Below are 22,348 nucleotides of genomic sequence, written 5' to 3' on the forward strand. Positions count from 1 at the left end.
AAAATACAATTTCTTTTAAAAATAAAATAAACTAATCTGTCGTAAATTTAAACTCTATCTAAGAATGTACGAGACGGTATTCGAACTTCCAACACTTATTTAAGTGGATGAGTGAATTAACTATTCGACCAACCAAAATTGATTTAATTTTTAATTATTCAACTCACATAAAATTAACTACATTTAAATTTTCACCGAATAAAATAAAATACAAAATATATTAGTAGATAAAAGAAAACAAGAGAAGAAAAAAAACATAGCACCATAAAATTTTCACTTCATTTCAATTTTTTTGTTAAGATAAAAGAGTTGTATATATGGTTCTGTTGAATTCATGTTTAAAATGACTTGATTTACTTCTATATCCCCACTCCTTTCTCCTCACCTCACCAAGGTAGCGTGTAATTTTTTATTTGTGTTGGAAACGATAGAGATAATATAATGATATAAACATATTTGATATTTCGCAGCTGCTACACCTTTTTTTTTTAAAGAAAAAATTGGAGTGCAAGTCGTTTTCAAGACAGCGTGTTGTAGCCAGGTTCTGAAAATCAGACCGGATCGACTGGTTCAACCAGTTTAATTGCGAACCGACAATGTATGCGGTCCGGTCTTCCTGTATTAACCGGCAGAAAAAAATTGCTGAACCGGTTAAAACCGGCCAGTTGGACCAAATCGGTGACCGGTCGGTTCTTCTAAAAAACTTAAACGGCGCCGTTTTTAATGGTATTTTTAAAAATAAAAAACTGAAACCCAACCCGCCCGACTCGCCTGACCTGTTGCCATTCGGAACCCCCCTTGGCCCCTTCTTCCCCATTCCCAAATCGCAGTCTCACTCTCACTGTCTCTTGCTCAGTTACTCTCACACCCTACCCTAACCCTCTGAAGCATTCGAAAACCCCAGCCCAGATGCCACCGTCGCGTGATCTCTTCTTCTGTTCATTCATCTCAGTCTTACTCCAGATTATAGGCGTGAACGGTGAACCCTAGCCCCTTCTGAAGCATTCGAAAACCCCAGCCCAGTCGCCACCGCCGTCGCCGGGGTTTGCTGGTCGTGACTACCACCACCGTCGCGTGGTCTCTTCCCCAGTTCGCCCGTTCATTCATCTCAGCCTAGCCCCTTCTGAAGCATTCCCAGGCTCCCAGCGTCCCCGTGTTCCTCAGGCTGCCACCGTCGTCGCCTGCTCCTCAGCACCGCCGCTTCGTCTTCGCTGGCCTCTTCCTTCGTCGTTGCTGGTCTTCGCTTCGTCAGCACCCAGGTGAGTGAATCCTCTGTTTCATTTTATCTGTTTCATACTTTCATCTTCTATGTTAGAATGTATGGTTCTGATTCCAGAACGCCTAATGTTGATGTTGTATTGTTTTGGTGTTTTGCTGCTTTAGAACGCCTAATGTGTCTTGCTGTTTTGGTGTTTTCCAGCCAATTGATGTTTTTGTGTTGTGTTGAATGGCTGAATGCTATAGGCACTAGGCAGAATTGTGTTGTGTTGAATGGCTGCCAATGCAATGAAAATTTGGGATCAACAGCCAATTCTGGGAACTTTGATTTCTGTTCAATTTCTTCGGTCTTCAATTTAGTGTTTTGCACTTTTGCTGCTCTGTAACTGTTAATTTGTTACCTTGTTTAATTTGTTACTTTGTAATTGTTAATTTGTTACTCTGTTTTGTTAATGCTGATGTGGATATTGAAGCAGCACAGGATGAGGTGATTGTTAGGGTGAGTTGCCCTCTTGATTCTCATCCGGTTTCAAGAGTGATCCAAACATTCCAAGAGGCACAAATCAATGTTATTGATTCAAAACTCGCAGCTGCAAATGACACCATATTTCACACCTTTGTAATTAAATCCCAACAAGGATGTGAACAGCTCACAAAGATAATTTTGTTATACTGTTGGGGGATCTAAAAAGAGAAGCATTTGGAACTAGGGTAGTAGAATAATAGTTCCTATTAATTGTGTAGGACAACCAATTTATTAATGTTTGTTTATAGTATACACAGTTTATCATAAGTATTATTCCTGCAATTGTCAAATTATTTTTGGTTTTTAGTTGTTTAGTTTAATGATCATAGGGTTTATTTGTTCTGTCTTCTTTTTTCTTATATCCCATATGCCTTCTCAAATCTCAAGTTCCTATTCTTTCTTTCTTGTATTCTATCAACTTCTGTGCATATGGCATAAGAGGAAAGTAGTGATTAGTTATGTTTTTGTCACCTATAGAGAGAATCCTGTCTATATAAATTTTTATATTGTAATTAAAAGTTGTAGCATTATTATTATTACCTTGGTTTTAATGTTTAGGCCTTATGAAACATTGCAGTATATATAGTTCTTAGCCAAGCATCTGCTTCTTCTGGTTTTAATATTTAGATATGCTTTTATTACTATTTAACTTTTGAGTTTTGATTTTGATAAGATCATATGTATTTGGTTGATGATATTTTATGTAGTGTTTTAAATTTTGAAGATATTTTAAGATTTATATTAGACTATAATTATATTTTAGGATGTGTATTTATAATTTATTTATTATTCTATTCTAAAATGGTTTTTCCAGTTGAACCACCAGTTAGACCAGTAAACTAGTAAATCAGTGACTAGAGCGATTTGATGACCGGTCCAGTTTTCTTAACCTTGGTTGTACCTATTCTAGAAGTACAAATTACAGAAGTCTCTTAAAAAATGATGGAGATTGTGAAAATAATTTAAAATTTTTGCTTTTAATTATTTCTTTAAATTATACTAAACTTTTAAATATGTCTTTTTTTTTTTGGGTATCACCAAAAATTCAAACACCACTTGATATACCAAAATAATAATAATAATAATAATAATAATAATAATAATAATAATAATAATAATAATAATAATTTTTATGTACGTAAGTATTTTACTAGCAAGTTAGGGTTAAAGATAAACATTTGTTAAAGAACAAATATTTTTAAAACATTTATAATTCAATATATTTATTATAAATTGTATTCAAGATCAGTATTGAGTTAATTATGAATATATCAAAATTATAATTTGTTACGAAAAGTTTCACTTAAAAAGGGTAGTCTCTACTATTTATCCAACCTTTTTAAAGAGGTCGAACACAGCCACAAATACTAACGTTATTCAAATAAATAACTGTCTTTTCGAATTTCTCCTACTATCTCTATTTCTCCTAAAAGATAGATCCCAACAAATTCTCAAAGATAAAGAAAACAGTTATCCATCACACTACAAGATTTCTATTTATTTATGGAATTTTTTATGGAGATTTTTTAAAACCTCCCCAATCTATTTTATTTGTGGCATCATCTAAAACTCCCATTAATTACTGTTAGTTAAAATTTAAAAATCTCAAGTCCAAAATCGTCCAAAATCCAAATCAATGTTTATGTGAGATTTGAAACCCTAGATCTATTGCCACCACATTCATCTCTTCTCCATTATCACCGTCGAGCTCGCTTTAGTGTTCGAGATCAGAGAGAGAGTAAGCTCGCCACTGTCGCCATTCATGTCCTCGTCATTGTCGCCATCAAGCTTCTATGTCAATGTGTTGTTTCCTTCATCTACACGCCATAGCTTTTGAGATTAGAGAGAATGAGTTCGTAGCCACCGCCGGCACCTCCATCAAGGTTATCTGTCGAGGCGTTTGATTTTCTCCTCAATCACCTAAGTTCAATTTTGGTTTGTTCATTTTTTTTCTTTTTCATTGTGAAGGTTGTGGTAGGCTTAGAGAATGGGGGGTTGAATCTATGCCTTCCTTTTAGTTGCTGTTGTTACCCTTTTAAAACAGATTTGCAATTCTGATCCTGTTATAACTTAGCAGCGGAAATTTATGAGACAATTTATTTTTGTCTCATGAAAATCAGAAAACAGAACACAGCAGAGAAGAGAAAAGCTAACACCAGCATGTATCCTGGTTCGGTTGCCTTGTGCTATGCAACCTACATCCAGTCTCATCCACAACAATGGAAGAATTTCACTATAGTTAACAGTATTACATACACCAATAACACAGGATTGACTCAATCCTTTCACACTCAAGTTCTAACCTAACTTGACATTGGCTATGCTAATACCTAACTATTCACTCTTAGTGCTAACCCAACTAAGAAAGGGATACCTCACAGATACAAGATACAAGACATAAACACACCTAAAGAAATTTGAAAATAACTCTAGGCTTTTCTCTCAAGTGTATCACTCAGCCTTTTTCCACTCATGGCTTTTACTTGAGCTTTCTCACAATGCCTTTTCTCACAAGAAATTACAGAAAGATAAACTTAGAAAAGTACATTACAATCAGTAAAACATGAAGGAGATTGACTTCATCAACAGCCTCTGTGCTATGCGAAAAACCAGATTAGCAAGCCTCTGATTCAGTTCTTCATACTGGCGGAATGCACCTTTGATTAGGTTACACTGTCCAGTTAGTTGAACTTCTTCAAAGAGCTCTCTCAGAACAATAACCCCTATTCACTGGTTTTCTCTCCTTGTTCTCTGAGTGAACAACAAGCTTCTACTTATCTCCTTGCATGTTGCTTGGTTCTTCTTCCAAGGTCAACACCTTGAGCCTGGAGCTTCACCAAGCCACATATTTACTTTTTCACCTTAATCCTCAGAGAAGAAACTTTCCCTCTGACTTCCTCATTTTGACCGAAAGCCACAAAACAGTAACCATGGAAATCTTCTCATGGTCAACCAAATCTGAACCATAGAAATGCAACTTGGTCCCCAAGAATCTCTTGTGACCGTGGATTTGTAGCAGTGAAGAACAGATATCAACTTTCCCTTGAATGCCATTTTCGGATAGTGCAAAGAGTTGGGAAGAGGGGATGAAGATCTGATGCATGCAAGATGAGATGGATTACCTTTATCCTAAGCTTGATTTGGATTAGATTTTCTGCTTTAGCTTCTGTGCTTCAAGCTTAGTTTTTCTCTTTCTTGCTTCTTTGGTTACTGGCTTATGTAGGAAGCTTTTCTTCTCTTTCTTACTTTTTGTGAAGTTGATTTGACTTGGTCAGAGAGTAGAAGAACGTTGCACTTCAAGAGGGAGAAGACTTCAATCTTACAAAAGAAGCCTTGTGAGATGGATACGGGTTTGGATTGAATTTCCATAAAGCAACCCGGTTGGCCCATCAGATCCTTTGGCTTTGTTTCTTTTGGGCTGAGCTTGATTATTTTTCCATCAGCCTTGTTATATTTTTATTATACCATTTGGGCTGCTTAAAAATGAATTTGGCCTGCAACACAAAATAAATAATTAGCAACATATACTTATTAATTTGAACAACTCTAATTATTTATTTTGCCAAAAATAATGTTTGTCATCACTAATTAATTTAGTTAATTTCTTAACTCAACAATCTCCCCCTTGATGACAAACATGATTTAAGCAAATAATCAAAAAGGAAGTAAATGAGTTTGAGTAAGGTTTAGAAACTCCCTTTGATTTTTGTCATTTGCTTTTATGTTGCTCCCCCTTTCCTTTTCAAAAATTGCTCCCCCTGGATTTATGCTTTCCTCTTTGTTCCTGTTTCACATTGTTCTTAAAGAGAGCATAATGAAGAGCTATGCACAATTTATCTTGTACAGGGAATATCAAATGAGCAACATCACATAATCAGCCCAATATCAAGCTAATATTATCAGCATCAGTATTCAGCATGTAGAATTAAATTTTAGTGCAGCAATTTGACAAAAATTTCAAAAGAAAAACTGATGGCTGCATCAATACCAAAGTATGCTTATCCCCAAAATATGCTTATCCTACTATCATCAATGCCAAAGTATGCTTATCCCCAAAATATGCTTATCCTACTATTACTCCCCCTTTTGTCATCAAGGGTGGACGACTGGCAAGATCAACAAAAACATCACTATAAACCCTGCAAGAAAGGTTAGTGCCCAGTCCAAAATACTAACTAAACTACCAAAGGTGCAGTAATATCCAGAGTTATTACAGTCATCCAAAAAGAAACAGTTCAAAAGTACTAAAAGAGCAGAATTCATGAGACAAAAAGAAAGCAGCAACAACAGTTTTTATGAGACAAATCCTAGGCATCAGAACCATTCCCCTCCGAAGCAGCTTCCTCTTCAGCATCCGTGGCAATGTCTTCATCATTTTGAAGGTTGTCAATGAAAGTCATAAGTACAGCCACCCTATCCCTTGATTTCTTCAGAAAGTTCTCATGCTTGCTAGCCAGCTTCCTTTTCTCTTTGCTCAATTCAATCAAGTGATTCGATTGGGAGACAAACTCTTGAGCAACATCCCTGACCACATTCAGCAGAGTGGATTTCTTCCCAGTGGAGATGGAAGTACCCTCAGTGGAAGGAGCAGTAGAATCATCTGAAATGAACTCTTCATCATCATCATCTAGAACCACTCTCTCAGATCGAGTTAGTCCTTTTTGCTGTTTCACTGAACCACCCCCTTTTAGGTATGAATGTCTGTTTTCATAATCCTCATTTGACAGGTCAACACCAAAATTCTCAAATATGCAAGTTAAAAACATGCCATAAGGTAGTGCTTTATCTTTTATACTTCTAACAGAATCAAACATGTATCTAACCATCAAGTAGGCAAAAGAGATTTCTGTTTTAGTGATTAGGGCATACAAAACAAGTGTGTCAGTGTAAGAGACCCTTTGATATGAACCATTTTGAGGATTCAAGATGTGATTAACAATTCGGTGCAACTGAGCACGTTCATATCCCAGGGCTTTGTGAGTGGGTGTGATGCCATCAATTAGGAAAACATGTTCACAAATGTGAGCCAAAGCATCATGGTAAGAAATACCAACACCTTCATCCCATTTCACAGAGGTATAAGCACACGGCCCAACATCAGTGTACTTCAAGGAGTCACTGATAGTTTCATTATTCAAGATAATGTCTCTGCCCTTAACATACGAATGCACACTTCCTTCATGGTAAGTCATGTTTGCATAAAATTCTTTGACCAACTGAGGATATACAGGTTTTTTTATTTTAAAAAGGTGATTCCAGTCTAAAAATTCCAAATTTTCAACAAAAGAAAAACCTTTCTTTTTCAAATCAGGTAAATCAGTCAGAAAAGATGGACATAGAGTACGATACCGAACGACTCCCTCATAAAAATCATGGTTCATGGCAGATTTGAAATGATGGGGGTTAAAGTCTGAGTGAGATGTCATGTAGTGTGATTTGTGAGCAAAAGGATCAATGTCTGGTTCTCTAACAGATGTGAGAGGGCGATGAGGGTTACCTCTTTGTGATCGAACAGGGACAGACCTTGACTTAGGTTTTGCTATCTCAGGAACAGGTTCTGCAACAGCAGAACGCTTCCCTTTAGATGAGCCAGGTTTCGAAGAGCTCGGTTTGGAGGGTGTCGTCTTAGGTGGTGGCGTCGGCTTGGCAGGAGCAGGGTACCTTGGTGTAGTCTTGGTTCGCACCATGGGTGCAGTGCGAGGAGGAGAGGTAGGAGGAGATGGTGAAGGTGTGAAGGTGCGGTCTTGGGAGCGAGTGGAGGGTTTGGATGGAAGTTTATACACCTTTTCTCGAGGAGGCTTGTGTGCTATGGTTTTCTTCCTCATTTGGTTAGTTTCAGTCTTTTGAGGGAAGAGAAGCAGTAAAGTGAGTAGGAAGAAACCGAAGAGTGTGTGGAGAAGTTATGGAGGGAAGAGAGGGAGTGTTGGTAACCGTACCCAAAAAGTGGATTTCCAAAACCATGCAACTGCATTACCATTTGAAAAGACTTGAAAAGACATGACCTCATTTAAGAAAGATTTTATTTGATTTTAAAAAATAAAAGGGAAGTTAATTTTAAAATTTGAGAAAAACAACAAAATTAACCTGAAACACTTTTTTGGGCCAAAATTAAATCCTCTTGAAAACCTTTTGGGCCACAAAACATTTATTGAAAACCTTTTATGAAACACACAAGTCATCAAAAATAACAAACAAGATTGTAACATTCATGTTAGGGCCTTGAAGTGATATGAGATTAATGAAACCCATTTGGACCACTCTTGATCTGAATATTGAGGTTGGCCCAGATTGAGGTTCATTTGAAATAAGCCCAGAACACGCTGACTTGATGGAAAAGTTCATCACCTGCCCAGAATTGTCTCATGCCTGTTTATGAGACAAAAAGCTCCAGCAAATATATCAGCATTTTTTAAACAAAGAATCATAACTCAAGATTCCTAGACAAGTCCTAAGCATGCAGAATCTATCCTCAGCTAATGGTTTTGTAAAAATATCTGCTAATTGCTCCTCTGATTTAACAAATTGAATACTAATATCCCCCTTTTGGACATGTTCTCTTATTGAGTGAAATTTCACTTCAATATGTTTAGTCCTAGAGTGCAAAACTGGATTTTTAAAAATATTAATGGCACTCATATTATCACACAGCAGGGGAATATTTTCAGCATTTAATTTGTAATCAGCAAGCTGCGTTTTCAACCATAAAAGCTGAGAACAACAAGAAGAAGCAGCTATATACTCAGCCTCTGCAGTGGAAAGGGCCACTATTGGTTGCTTTTTACTTGACCATACATTTAAGGACTTCCCAAGGAAGCAACATAAACCCGAGGTGCTCCTCCTATCAACTCTATCACCAGCAAAATCTGCATCACAATAACCAACTGCAGAAAAATCATCAATCTTAGGATACCAAAGACCAAAATTGGATGTGCCATGAACATATCTAATGATCCTTTTAACTGCAGAAAGATGTGACTCTTTTGGTTTGGATTGGAACCTAGAACACAATCCAACACTTTGCACAATATCGGGTCTAGAGGAAGTTAAGTACATAAGAGAGCCAATCATTCCTCTATACCTAGTCTCATCAACATCTTTCTCAATTTCTCCCTTATCTAATTTAGAATTAGGATGCATGGGAGTTCCCATGGGTTTGGCATTTTCCATACCAAATTTCTTAACTAATTCCTTGGCATACTTCTTTTGATGAATGAAAATACCTTTTTCAGTTTGTTTAATTTGCAGCCCAAGAAAGAAATTAAGTTCACCCATCATACTCATGTCAAATTCACTTGTCATGAGTTTTCCAAATTCAGAACAAAGGGATTCATTTGCTGATCCAAAAATAATGTCATCAACATATATTTGGACTAGAATAAAAGAATCATTAGAGTTCTTGATGAATAGAGTTGTGTCAGTGGTGCCTCTTTGAAAACCATTTTTCAAAAGAAAAGATCTAAGTCTCTCATACCAAGCTCTAGGAGCTTGTCTTAAACCATAGAGAGCTTTAGATAGTTTGAAAACATGATCAAAATGCTCTTTATTTTCAAAACTAGGAGGCTGCTCCACATACACTTCTCTATCTATCACTCCATTCAAAAATGCACATTTCACATCCATTTGGTATAATTTAAAACCACAAAATGCAGCATAAGCTAAGAGAAGTCTTATGGCCTCCATTCGGGCAACAGGAGCAAAGGATTCATCAAAGTCTATTCCTTCTTCTTGGTCATATCCTTGAGCCACTAGCCTTGCCTTGTTTCTTGCAATGCTACCATCTTCTCCCAACTTGTTCCGAAAAATCCACTTGGTGCCGGTCACTTTCTTTCCACTTGGCCTTGGAACCAAAGTCCATACTTGGTTCTTTTCAAACTCAAGAAGCTCATCCTCCATAGCTTTAACCCAAGAAGGGTCACTAAGTGCTTCCTTGACGTTTTGAGGCTCTATTTGTGAGAGAAGGGCAATGTTTGATCCTTCATTTGCCTTTCTAGTGGAAGACCTTGTTTGCACTCCATGAGAGACGTCCCCATTGACAAATTCCTCAGGATAATTCTTCAAGAATCTCCATTCACGAGGTCTGGTGGACTTGGAGGCAGATTCATTCACCAAGGGATTCTGGGTGCTGCTGGCTGCAGAATTTCCTTCAGATTCATGAGACAAAATAGAATTGTCTCTTGAATTTTCAGCATTAGCAGTTTCTGGTTCAGCTTGTCCAGAATTTCCTTTTTCATGATTTTGAGCAGCTTCATCTTCCTTTTGAGCTTGATTTCCTGCATCACAATCTTCCAAAATGCTTTGTACCAAGTTAGTATCACAAAATGTAACATGTATGGACTCCTCAATAATCCTAGCATCTTGATGATACACCCTATATGCTTTACTAGTTGTGGAATATCCTATGAATAAACACTCATAAGCCTTTGGATCAAATTTACCCAAATTTTCTTTGTTATTTAAGACAAAGCATTTGCATCCAAAGATGTGTAAGTAATCTAAGTTTTGTGGGTAGCCTTTCCAAAGTTCATAAGGGGTTTTCTTCAAAAATTTCCTTATGATTGTTCTATTTAAAATGTGGCAAGCTGTGTTAACCGCTTCAGCCCAAAGAAATTTTGGAACATTACTCTCACAAAGCATAGCTCTTGTCATCTCTTGTATGCTTCTATTTCTTCTTTCCACAACACCATTTTGTTGTGGTGTTCTTGGACAAGAGAAGTTGTGAGATATTCCAAATTCCTCACAAAAGGATTCAAACAAATTATTTTCAAATTCAGTTCCATGATCGCTTCGTATAGAAGAGATTTTCAAATCCTTTTCATTTTGAATTTTCTTGCAAAAAGGTTCAAAGGCCGAAAAGGCTTCATTTTTGTGTGCAAGAAATAAAACCCAACCAAATCTAATATAGTCATCCACAATTACTAAACCATAATGTTTACCACCTAGGCTTTGAGTTCTTGTTGGACCAAATAAATCAATGTGTAGCAACTCAAGTGGTCTTTTAGTAGAGATGTCTTCCTTTGGTTTAAAAGAACTTTTTGTTTGTTTTTCCATTTGGCAAGCATCACAAGTGATGTCTTTGTCAAACTTTATCAAAGGAAGACCTCTTACTAATTCTTTCTTTACAAGTTTGTTTATTTGAAACATACTTGCATGGCCCAATCTCTTGTGCCATAACCACTTTTCAGATTCTTTAGAGTAAAGACAAGCTATATTTTGATTCTTTAGTTCATCAAGAGTAAGTCCATACATATTATTGAAACGCTTGGCAACAAACATCACTTCATTTGTTTTTTCATTAACAACACAGCATTCAAGCTTTTTGAAAACAACTAAATATCCTAAATCGCACAGCTGACTTATACTCAAAAGATTGTGCTTTAAACCACAAACCAAAAGCACATCATCAATGAAAGTAGATTGCTCATTACCTACTTTTCCAACAGCAATGATTTTACCTTTACCATCATCTCCAAAGGTCACAAAACCTCCATCATACTTATTTAGTTTGATGAAGTAGGTTGACCTTCCAGTCATGTGCCTTGAACATCCACTATCCATGTACCACATGTCCTTTTTGTTCTTGGATGCTAGGCAAATCTGCATGATGAGTTTCAAGTAGCCTTAGGTATCCAAATTAATTTGGATCCTTTGAAGTTAATCCATCTTGGTTGCCCAAGTGCATTGAAATCACAAACAACATTGTAGACTTTGTTTCCTACAACTCTCTTTTCAATGAAGCATTGTGCATATGAGTGACCAAATTTCTTGCAATTAACACAATGATTTTCTCGTGTGTGTTGCTGAAACTGATGTGAGTTATATTGCTTGAAATGATTAAAGTTTTGAAATTTTCTAGTTTTTGGAGGAGATACATTTCTTTTAACAAACTGATTTTTATTAAAGTTATTCCTCTTTGCAAAAGTATTTTCACCAGAATTTTTTTGAACATTTTTACCTTTCGAATATGAGGTTTTGTTGTAAAATGGTGGTTTCTTAAAAACAGCCTCATTTTTCGAAATATAACCCAAACCTGGCCGGTTTGAACTCGGTTCAGTTCTTGGTGAAGGCTCAGTTTCACTTGTGTATACTTCATCAAATTTTTCTTCAAGTGTTGGAGCATTTTCAATACCAGATTTGTTTGGTATGGTTTTGGCATTTGATGAAGAAGCCACAAACTTTATAGAGGAAATATTAGAGAATGCATCTTCCTTGGCTATGTAGCCTAAACCAGATTTTTCAAACAATGGTCTTTGACTTGCAAGTAATTTGTCCAAGTTACTAGAACCTTGAGCAAATTTTGCTAAGTCACCATTCAGCCTTTTAATCATATCATTTAATCTTTTATTTTCAGCAATTAACTCATGTGAAGGATCCACAATGTGCTTTCCTTTTAATTTTTCAAGTTTATATTTTAGAAATCTGTTTTCTTCAATGATGTCCAAAGCACATTCAGTTTCCTTCACTTTTTCTTTTAAAAATTCATTTTCAACTCTTAATACATCTCTTTCAGATCTGCATTTATTGTATTTATCAAGCAGTTTTGATGTGTTTAAAGTGAGATCATCAATAATAACATGCAAATCCTCAATGGTCAAATCATAATAGTTTACCTCATCAAGATTGTTGTTTCCAGCCATGAAGCAATCTTTGTCATCTCCTTCAGATTCTTCTTCTTCATTTGAGTCATTCTCAAGATCCTCCCAAGCTGCCATGAGTACTCTCTTCCTTTCCCTCTTGCTTTTGTCCTCCTTTTTGAGCTTTGGACAGTTTGACTTGAAGTGTCCAGCCTCCTTGCAATGATGGCATGTCACCTTGCTCAAGTCCATCTTTTGCTCCTTTGAACTTGAACCATTGTATTTGCCCTTGCTTTTCATCATCCTTCTAAATCTCCTAGCAAAAAACAAAAGTTCGTCATCTAAAATACCATCACTAGACTCACTCTCTTTTGGTTCTATTTGTGACTTGAGGGCTATTCCCTTTTTCTTTGAGTCTGTGTTTGTGTGTGTGGCTTCATAGGCAAGGAGTTTTCCTCTCAGCTCATCATAGGTTATGGGACTTATGTTGTTACTCTCGGTTAGGACAGTGGCAGTGTTTTCCCACTCTTTTGTGAGGCTTCTAAGGAGTTTTCTCACCAAGGTTTGTTATGCATAGTTTGTACCCATAGCATTAAGGTTGTTGATTATGATTGAGAATCTCTCAAATGCTTCATCAATGCTTTCTCCATCCTTCATGCTAAACATCTCATACTCTTTTCGCAGCATATCAATCCTCGTTTCTTTGACTTGTTTAGTGCCTTCGTGTGTAACCTGGAGTTTTTCCCAGATTTCTTTGGCTGTCTTGCATCTAGACACCTTCCGGTACTCTTCAAAGCTGATAGCACAGTGAAGAAGGTTGATTGCTTTAGCGTTCAGCTCTATCTTCTTCTTGTCATCTTCATTCCATTCAGCTTCTTCTTTCGGAGTCACCACTCCAACAGCACTTGTTTTTGTTGGGATCTTGGGACCACTCACAATGATCTTCCATAAGTTGTAGTCAATGGATTGGATAAAGATCCTTATCCTTTCTTTTCAGTAGGAATAGTTCTTTCCGTTAAAGAAAGGTGGCCAGTTGTTTGACTGGCCTTCAGTGAGGGTGTAGGCAATTGTGGTTGTGCCCAGATTGTTCGCCATTGGATCTTTTCTCCAAGCGGTTAAGCTTGATTCTTGAGACCTTAGCTCTGATACCAATTGAAGGTTGTGGTAGGCTTAGAGAAGGGGGGTTGAATCTATGCCTTCCTTTTAGTTGCTGTTGTTACCCTTTTAAAACAGATTTGCAATTCTGATCCTGTTATAACTTAGCAGCAAAAATTTATGAGACAATTTATTTTTGTCTCATGAAAATCAAAAAATAGAACACAGCAGAGAAGAGAAAAGCTAACACCAGCATGTATCCTGGTTCGGTTGCCTTGTGCTATGCAACCTACATCCAGTCTCCTCCACAACAATGGAAGAATTTCACTATAGTTAACAGTATTACATACACCAATAACACAGGATTGACTCAATCCTTTCACACTCAAGTTCTAACCTAACTTGACATTGGCTATGCTAATACCTAACTATTCACTCTTAGTGCTAACCCAACTAAGAAAGGGATACCTCACAGGTACAAGATACAAGACATAAACACACCTAAAGAAATCTGAAAATAACTCTAGGCTTTTCTCTCAAGTGTATCACTCAGCCTTTTTCCACTCATGGCTTTTACTTGAGCTTTCTCACAATGCCTTTTCTCACAAGAAATTACAGAAAGATAAACTTAGAAAAGTACATTACAATCAGTAAAACATGAAGGAGATTGACTTCATCAACAGCCTCTGTGCTATGCAAAAAACCAGATTAGCAAGCCTCTGATTCAGTTCTTCATACTGGCGGAATGCACCTTTGATTAGGTTACACTGTCCAGTTAGTTGAACTTCTTCAAAGAGCTCTCTCAGAACAATAACCTCTATTCACTGGTTTTCTCTCCTTGTTCTCTGAGTGAACAACAAGCTTCTACTTATCTCCTTGCATGTTGCTTGGTTCTTCTTCCAAGGTCAACACCTTGAGCCTGGAGCTTCACCAAGCCACAGATTTACTTTTTCACCTTAATCCTCAGAGAAGAAACTTTCCCTCTGACTTCCTCATTTTGACCGAAAGCCACAAAACAGTAACCATGAAAATCTTCTCATGGTCAACCAAATCTGAACCATAGAAATGCAACTTGGTCTCCAAGAATCTCTTGTGACCGTGGATTTGTAGCAGTGAAGAACAGATATCAACTTTCCCTTGAATGCCATTTTCGGATAGTGCAGAAAGTTGGGAAGAGGGGATGAAGATCTGATGCATGCAAGATGAGATGGATTACCTTTATCCTAAGCTTGATTTGGATTAGATTTTCTGCTTTAGCTTCTCTGCTTCAAGCTTAGTTTTTCTCTTTCTTGCTTCTTTGGTTACTGACTTATGGAGGAAGCTTTTCTTCTCTTTCTTACTTTTTGTGAAGTTGATTTGACTTGGTCAGAGAGTAGAAGAACGTTGCACTTCAAGAGGGAGAAGACTTCAATCTTACAAAAGAAGTCTTGTGAGATGGATACGGGTTTGGATTGAATTTCCATAAAGCAACCCGGTTGGCCCATCAGATCCTTTGGCTTTGTTTCTTTTGGGCTGAGCTTGATTATTTTTCCATCAGCCTTGTTATATTTTTATTATACCATTTGGGCTGCTTAAAAATGAATTTGGCCTGCAACACAAAATAAATAATTAGCAACATATACTTATTAATTTGAACAACTCTAATTATTTATTTTGCCAAAAATAATGTTTGTCATCACTAATTAATTTAGTTAATTTTTTAACTCAACACATTGTTATTTATTTAACTCAGTTTGGATATTCTTTTTTTTTTTTTACTTTTTCTCTACATTTTTCATGCATATATAGCGTGGTTGGAATTTGTTATGAAGAAAGATCGCAGCGGTGGTAGTGCGACGGCGGTGATAGTGCGACGGCAATGGCAGTGGTGGAGCAAAGGATGGTTCTTCATAGAGCGCAACAGGTGAAGAAGAATAGACATGGACCAAGGTCGCGAAGCTCAGAGTATCGCGGCGTCACCATCTATCGAAGGATCGGACGATGTGAATCGCATATTTGGTTAGCAATCAATAATATAAACTTCCTTTTCTTTTTGTTTCAGGAGAACTCTTTCTTACGGCCACTTGGCTATCTTGAACAAGAGCATAGAAATAATTATAATTAACTATTAGTAATTGACATTAATGAAAAAAGCTAGTGTGTATATATGTTAATAATTGGTTAATTACCTCTCTTGCTTTTGTGATATCCCGCTAAGGTATTTCTTCCTTCTTCTTGTTCTTACTTCTGTTTTTGGCTGATGCTACTACTTTTGGTGGTGTTGCTTCTCTGTCTTTGACTGATCCTCCTTCATATGATTTTTTTTATGTGGTTTCGGTAGGTTTTGCAATAGTGAATTGCCTAGTAATATTAGTGTTTCCATTAAGGGCGTTACTTTCCATCTTCATAAGGTATACTATAAATAGCTTCCTTTAATAATTGTTATTCTTTCTATTACTTTGTGCTTTAAGCTCCAGTATAAGGTGTTCAATCTGCTACTTCTATGCAATTAATTGCTTAGATGCTATTGGTTTAGAATTTTATTTTGATAAATGAGAGTTTAGCAACCTTCTATAATTAAAAGTATAATAAGACTCATTGATACTTGCTATTCATCATGCTGTACAAACTCCAACATATGCTTACCTTTTTTTTGTGTATACTTCCGTTCAGGGTGCGGTTTCACTATGGCCATCCAGATGTATTTGACAGATCACTTTTTATGTAATTAGATGATATTAAAATATTGAAATTGTTGTTTTATTTTATTTAAAAAAAATAGTAATAATTATGTAGAACAATACTATATGTAATTATGTTTGGAACTATTGACATTGAAAATTTTTTTATATATAGAGTTATGTCTTATATTGAGGAATTGTATTATAAAATATTTAGTTTTTAAATTTTGATATTAAAAAATAAATTTCTAATTTGAAAATATGTAAATGAGATGAGATTAATGAATGATTTGAAATTAAAAATAAATAAATAATTACAGGATTTGTGGAGATTTAAAAATCTCACAAAATAGTTAATTTTTGTTAAATTAAAAAATTAATTTGTGGAGGTTTTAAACTACCACAAAAGTGATTTAAAACTGCCACAAAAGTCTAATATAAAATTCCCACTAAATATATACAAAACCTCCACTGAATAGATTGTGGAGTTTTTTAAAAACTCCCACAAAAGACTTCGTGGTACCTCAAATTTTGGAGGTTTTAAAAACCTCCACAAACCATTTGGTGGGGGTTATAAACCTCCACAAATAAGAAAAAAAACTGCCACAAATAAACAAAAATTTTGTAGTGTCAATTAAATGTGAAACTACTCCAAAAAAAAAGGTGGTCATCAAACTCTACTATAAATACACTGACACTCGCTCAGGTATACACGTTCTATTATAATAAAACCCTGCTTAAAATCCTTGCTAACTTAAGCATCGAAATTTTTTGCAGATACCACCTCTCACCTTCTCACGAGAAACTTGGACGGCGACACTTCAGGACAAGAACAAGTCGAATGCTGCTTCACATAAGGAGTCTAAACCTTACATTCAAAGTCAAATCAACGTTTCAACTTTCAAGTAACCCCATAACAAGTATAATAATATAAAATTGTAACTTACAAGTTTCAAATTTTTAAAAATATAATGATTAAAAAAATTATGTGTATGTAAGGCATTTTTTACTTAATTTCTAAAAGATTTTGTTAATTTCACTGTTTTAATTTTTATTCACATATTTTAAAAATTATTAAAAAAATTATTGTATATTATTAAAACTAAATTCTTTTAATAAATAGCATAATATATGTGGTATGTTCTTCAAGTTTGTTTCTTAATTTATTTTATTTGATTATTTTAAGTGTATTAATTAATAAATTATTTATTGATTTGATTGAAATAAATATTAAATTATTTAATATTTTGTTTTATCACATTAAATATAATTAATTAATTATATTAATTATTTAATTTAACTAAAATAAATAAATTAATTTTGTTTTAATTGTCCTATGTATTTTAATGATTTTTAAAAGTATTATAACTATTATTTATTTAATTTAATTAAAATAAATATCAAATTATTTAATATTTTGTTTGACCATATTAACTATAACTAATTAATTATATTAATTATATTAATTATTTAATTTATATAAAATAAATAAATAAATTTTATTTTAATTTAGGTTAATTTTTTTGTTTTATATATTTTGATTAATAATGTTAAAAGTATTATAATTTTTATATTAATATATTTATAAGATATTTTTTATTTATTTAACTTATTTTATTGAGTCAAATAATTATAATTAATTTATCATATTAATTATTTAATTTAATTAATTTAAATATATGTTATTTAATTTAATTTATTGTCTTTGACTCTTTGAGTCATTGTTTATCAAAAGCTTATCTTTATTTCTTTCCTAGATTTTAAATTTCATATTTTTATTTATTATTTATATTTTTATTTTAATATCAAATCTAATATTTTCTTGTATTTATTGTCAAATAGTTATGTGTCTACCATCAATTATATAGTCGGTAATATTTCTTTAATTTATTAAAAAGATATAATTTTATAATTTTTATTTTGTTCTTATTTTACCTATTTGTATATTTCATAATTTTTTTTTGTCAAAAATCATATATGCTAAAAGAGAATTTTACTTTTTTTTTTCACCAATTATTCTTTCATTCAATAATATTTTTTTTTCTCTTATAATATATTATTTCTACTTTTTCATTTTTTATATAAATTATAAGATATTACTAATATTCATTATTGTACTCTATCTATTTTATTTTTATTTTGTTCTTATTTATTAATTTTTTTTATTATTTTTTATTATAAATTTTATCATTTTTATCTTATACAAGTTAATTTATCATAATTCTTTACATGTTGGTCTTCTTAATATTTAAATTATATTCCTTATATGCTTAATTTCACTTCTTATTTCGAGAGATTGAGCGATTAAATAATATCAACGAAGGTTATTGTTTATCTATTCTTCATCTTTTTTATTTACCCTCTTTTGTAAGGATCATGAGTAATTGTATGCCATGGTTCTTATACATAAAAAAATAAGTATAAATTGTATCCTATCTTTTCTTAATAAAATTTTTATTATTTATCTTAAAACAAAAAATATTATAAATTATTTTGGATCAATAAGTCAATTATTGTTGTGGATAACTTTAAAATTTTTTAAAAATATAATTATTCGATAGTTACTTTATTTAGTATAATATATAGTTCTTTTAGTTAAATATTATCTTAAATTTGTGTTAGACTTGAACATTTTAACAAAAGACATTTAAAATTATACAATCCTTCTTAATTAAATAATAGATAAATTTATATGCTTATACAATAGATAACGTCATGGACTAAGATAAAGAAATAGATTAAATAATTAGGTAAAAAAATTAATATTTTGGAAGAATTTGAAAATGATGCAATTGAATATTGGATAAATTTTTATTGTATTTGTTTTTATTATTTTATATTTCACTATTTTTTGTTTGAGATTTTTTAATATTGTTCCTTTGCATCTTGATATTTAAAAAAAATATTTTTTGGTCTAATATATTTATTTTTTTTTGGTCTAATAATAATTTTTTACAAAAATGATACTAAATTAAACATAAGTTATTCCCAAATTAAATAGTTATATTATATCAATATTATCGTATTTAATTTAATTTATTTACATATTAATATAATTAACTGAAAATGAATGATAAATAAAACTAAAAAAAAAATTAGAAAAATAGAATGTTCGTAATTATTTAAAAATAGATATGAAGTAAGTTATATGTTATTACTTGATATGAATTGTTAATAATTCAAATGACATTATATTTTTACTTCTTTACAATAGAAAAATTAGATACATTTAAAGTTTAAAATATTATCAAATATAATTGAGAATTCTATATTCAAGATCTAACTCGATTATCATCAAGTAATATTATTAGTGAAAATCAAACTCGTAATTTGAGAAAAAAAATTAGTTAATAAATATTGTTACGAAGCACTTGATAAATGTTTGAGTGATGATACTATTTTAATTTTTTCTAACACATAACTGATATTTGCCTTTTGTGAGAAAAAATAATTGCACGGGATGGACAAATCAACTTCGATTTTTGAATAATCAATATCATTTATGTTTTTATTGCAACAAAAGATTTTTTTTAGAAAAGATATATATCAATAATTATTATTTTATGTATGGCCAATCCAAAATTTTAGACACAAATTCTTTCTATCATTCTACAAAAGTTAAGACAAGATATTGTATATTCAATTGTGTATTTATCTTATCTTTAGCAATTTTGGTAGGTGTTTAAACTTTAAACTAACAAAAAATATGAAGCTACTTCTAGGTACAAATACAGTTATTTCATCTTAAAAATAGACAAAATATATTAATAAATTTTAACAGATAACAACATTAATCGTATTACTTTGATTCCAAAAATGAATATGAAACTAGAATATAAAATAGTTTTAGGTAGATTTTAACAAAATTTATTTTTTTTCATAATATTTTTTTCTATAATAATAAAAAAGGTAATTCAAGATCAAATTTTATATCATGTTAAATTATACTTTCTCAAATCGATTTTAACATAAAAGTAGGAGAGTTTAAAAGTTTTGCTCACTAATTAAGAGAAAATGCCTATAAATTTAACCACTAATATTATTTTTAAAAATATAGAATTCTAATATAAATATTTTAATTTAATTACAAACTATATATTATTAATGAGTAATTGTTATACTTTAAAAATAAATAAATTTATTATTCATTAATTTTATTATTTTTAATATTAAAATAGTTAAATTTTAAATTTAATTAATTTTATAAAATTTTTATAACAAAATTATTATACGTATTTTTATTTAAAAATTTTAAAATAAAATATTTTTGTTGTGATAAGATTGCCTGAAGCGGATGCCCATTTTTTCACAAGACTCAGGTTATCAAAAGTGATTTTATTTAATAAAGTTTGAAAAGAGTGTCCTTGATATGTGTATAAATAGTAGTAGAATTTGAAGCATATGACACACAACAATATGAAATCACTCTTCTCTTTTTTTTACATGCTACCATAATATATAAACACTCTTCTCTCTCTTTTATATATATATATATATATATGAATAATCTCTATTGTATTGAGATATTGATTGTGGTGAACATTAATAATCTCTTTATTTTATATTTTTTTATTTATTTATTTTACAACACATTATCAGCACGAGACTCTAATAAAATTTTAGGAAGACTCAGGTAATAAATTTTCATTATATCGAAACTCTCTCATCTTGAATTTAATGCTCTTGATATATTTGAAAACAACTTTTTATCATGGATACTAGATGCTGAAATTCGATCCATCTTAATTCAATGGATATTGGAGATACCATTAAAGTTGAAAATAATGCATCCCAAAAGGATAAATCCAAACACATGATCTTCCTTCGTCGTCATCTTGATTAAGGTTTGAAAAATGAATATCTCACACTAAAAGATCCTGCAGATCTGTGAAAAAATCTTGAAGAAAGGTATATTCATCAAAAGATAGTGATACTTCCTCAAGCTCGATATGAGTAGACGCATTTATGTCTACAAGATTTCAAATTCATAAATGAATACAATTCAATAATGTTTTGAATTACCTCACGAATGAAATTATGTGGGGAGAAGATAACTGATAATGACATGTTAGAGAAAACTTTCTTGACCTTCCATGTCTCGAATGTGCTCCTGCAGCAGCAGTATCGAGAAAAAAAATTTAAAAAATATTCTAAGCTAATTTCTTGCATTCTTGTTGCTGAACGTAACAATGAATTGCTTTTAAGAAATCATGAAGCGCGTCCAGCTGGCGCCGCCCCATTTTCTGAAGCAAATGCGACAAATCATAACCCCAGAATAGGTAAATGGCAAGGTTTTGGTAACAAGAAAAAGTTATAGAAGGAAAAAAATTATGTTCACAAGAAAAGATTCATCAGAAGTGGGATAAAGAAAGAAATCATGGGCAAAATAAATCAATAGAGGATAAATATTTCTGTTGTGGTGAAAAGGGTCATTGGTCGCGTACCTATCATATCCCGAGGCACCTAGTTGATCTTTATCAAGCATTCTTGTAAAAGGATGATAAAAGAAAGGAGACAAATTTTGTTTCAAAGGATAGTTGCTGAAAATTACACTACTCATTATGAAGTATCCGATTTCTTTGAGAATCCTAAAGAAAATATTGGCCATTTGATCAATGATAGAAAAGTTTAATATGTGGGTTTGTTAAGTACTCATGTAAATAAATAATGTAAGAAATTTCTTGTTAAGTTTAATAAAATATTTATGTTTATAAATTTTTAAATTACTGAATGTGCCAAGTTCTAAAATAATAATAATAATAATAAAATTTTTAGTATATGATACTATGTAAAGATATTTGTCTTTTTGAAAAAAATTGCAAGGACATATAGTAAAGATATTTGCCTTGCAGATAGTGCAAGTTCGCATACCATTTTCAAAAGTAATATATATTTTACTTATCTTGTACCAAAGAAAAAATATGTTAATACTATTATTAGCTCAAGTAATGTAATAGAAGGCTCTGAAAGAGCTATAATTTTGTTTCTCGGAGGAACAAAATTTATAATAAATAATGCACTATTGTCTATTAAGTCTCTAAGAAACTTGTTGAGTTTTAAGGATATTCGCCAAAATGGATATCGTATTGAAACAATGAACGAGAAAAATCACGAGTACTTATGTATCACAACTCATTATTCAAATAAAAAAGGTTATATTAGAAAACTTACCTTTACGTTCATCTCGGTTATATTATACTAAAATTAGTGCAATTAAATCACATGCCATTGTAAACCCAAAGTTTACCAACCCAAATGAATTTATAATTTGGCATGAT

The 22,348-nt window shown here is 32.5% G+C and overlaps 1 protein-coding gene across 1 annotated transcript; it reads right to left on the minus strand.

Moving 5' to 3' along the window:
* Window positions 1–6,051: 6,051 nt before the first annotated feature.
* On the minus strand, window positions 6,052–7,569 carry LOC148572602 (uncharacterized). Its single transcript, XM_088507642.1, has one exon. It carries the CDS (start codon window positions 7,567–7,569, stop codon window positions 6,052–6,054), a length of 1,518 nt encoding a protein of 505 aa, XP_088363768.1.
* Window positions 7,570–22,348: the final 14,779 nt, after the last annotated feature.

The sequence above is a fragment of the Arachis ipaensis genome, chromosome B3, assembly GCF_059453495.1.
Source record: "Arachis ipaensis isolate K30076 ecotype BB chromosome B3, ASM5945349v1, whole genome shotgun sequence".
Taxonomy (NCBI): Eukaryota; Viridiplantae; Streptophyta; class Magnoliopsida; order Fabales; family Fabaceae; genus Arachis; species Arachis ipaensis.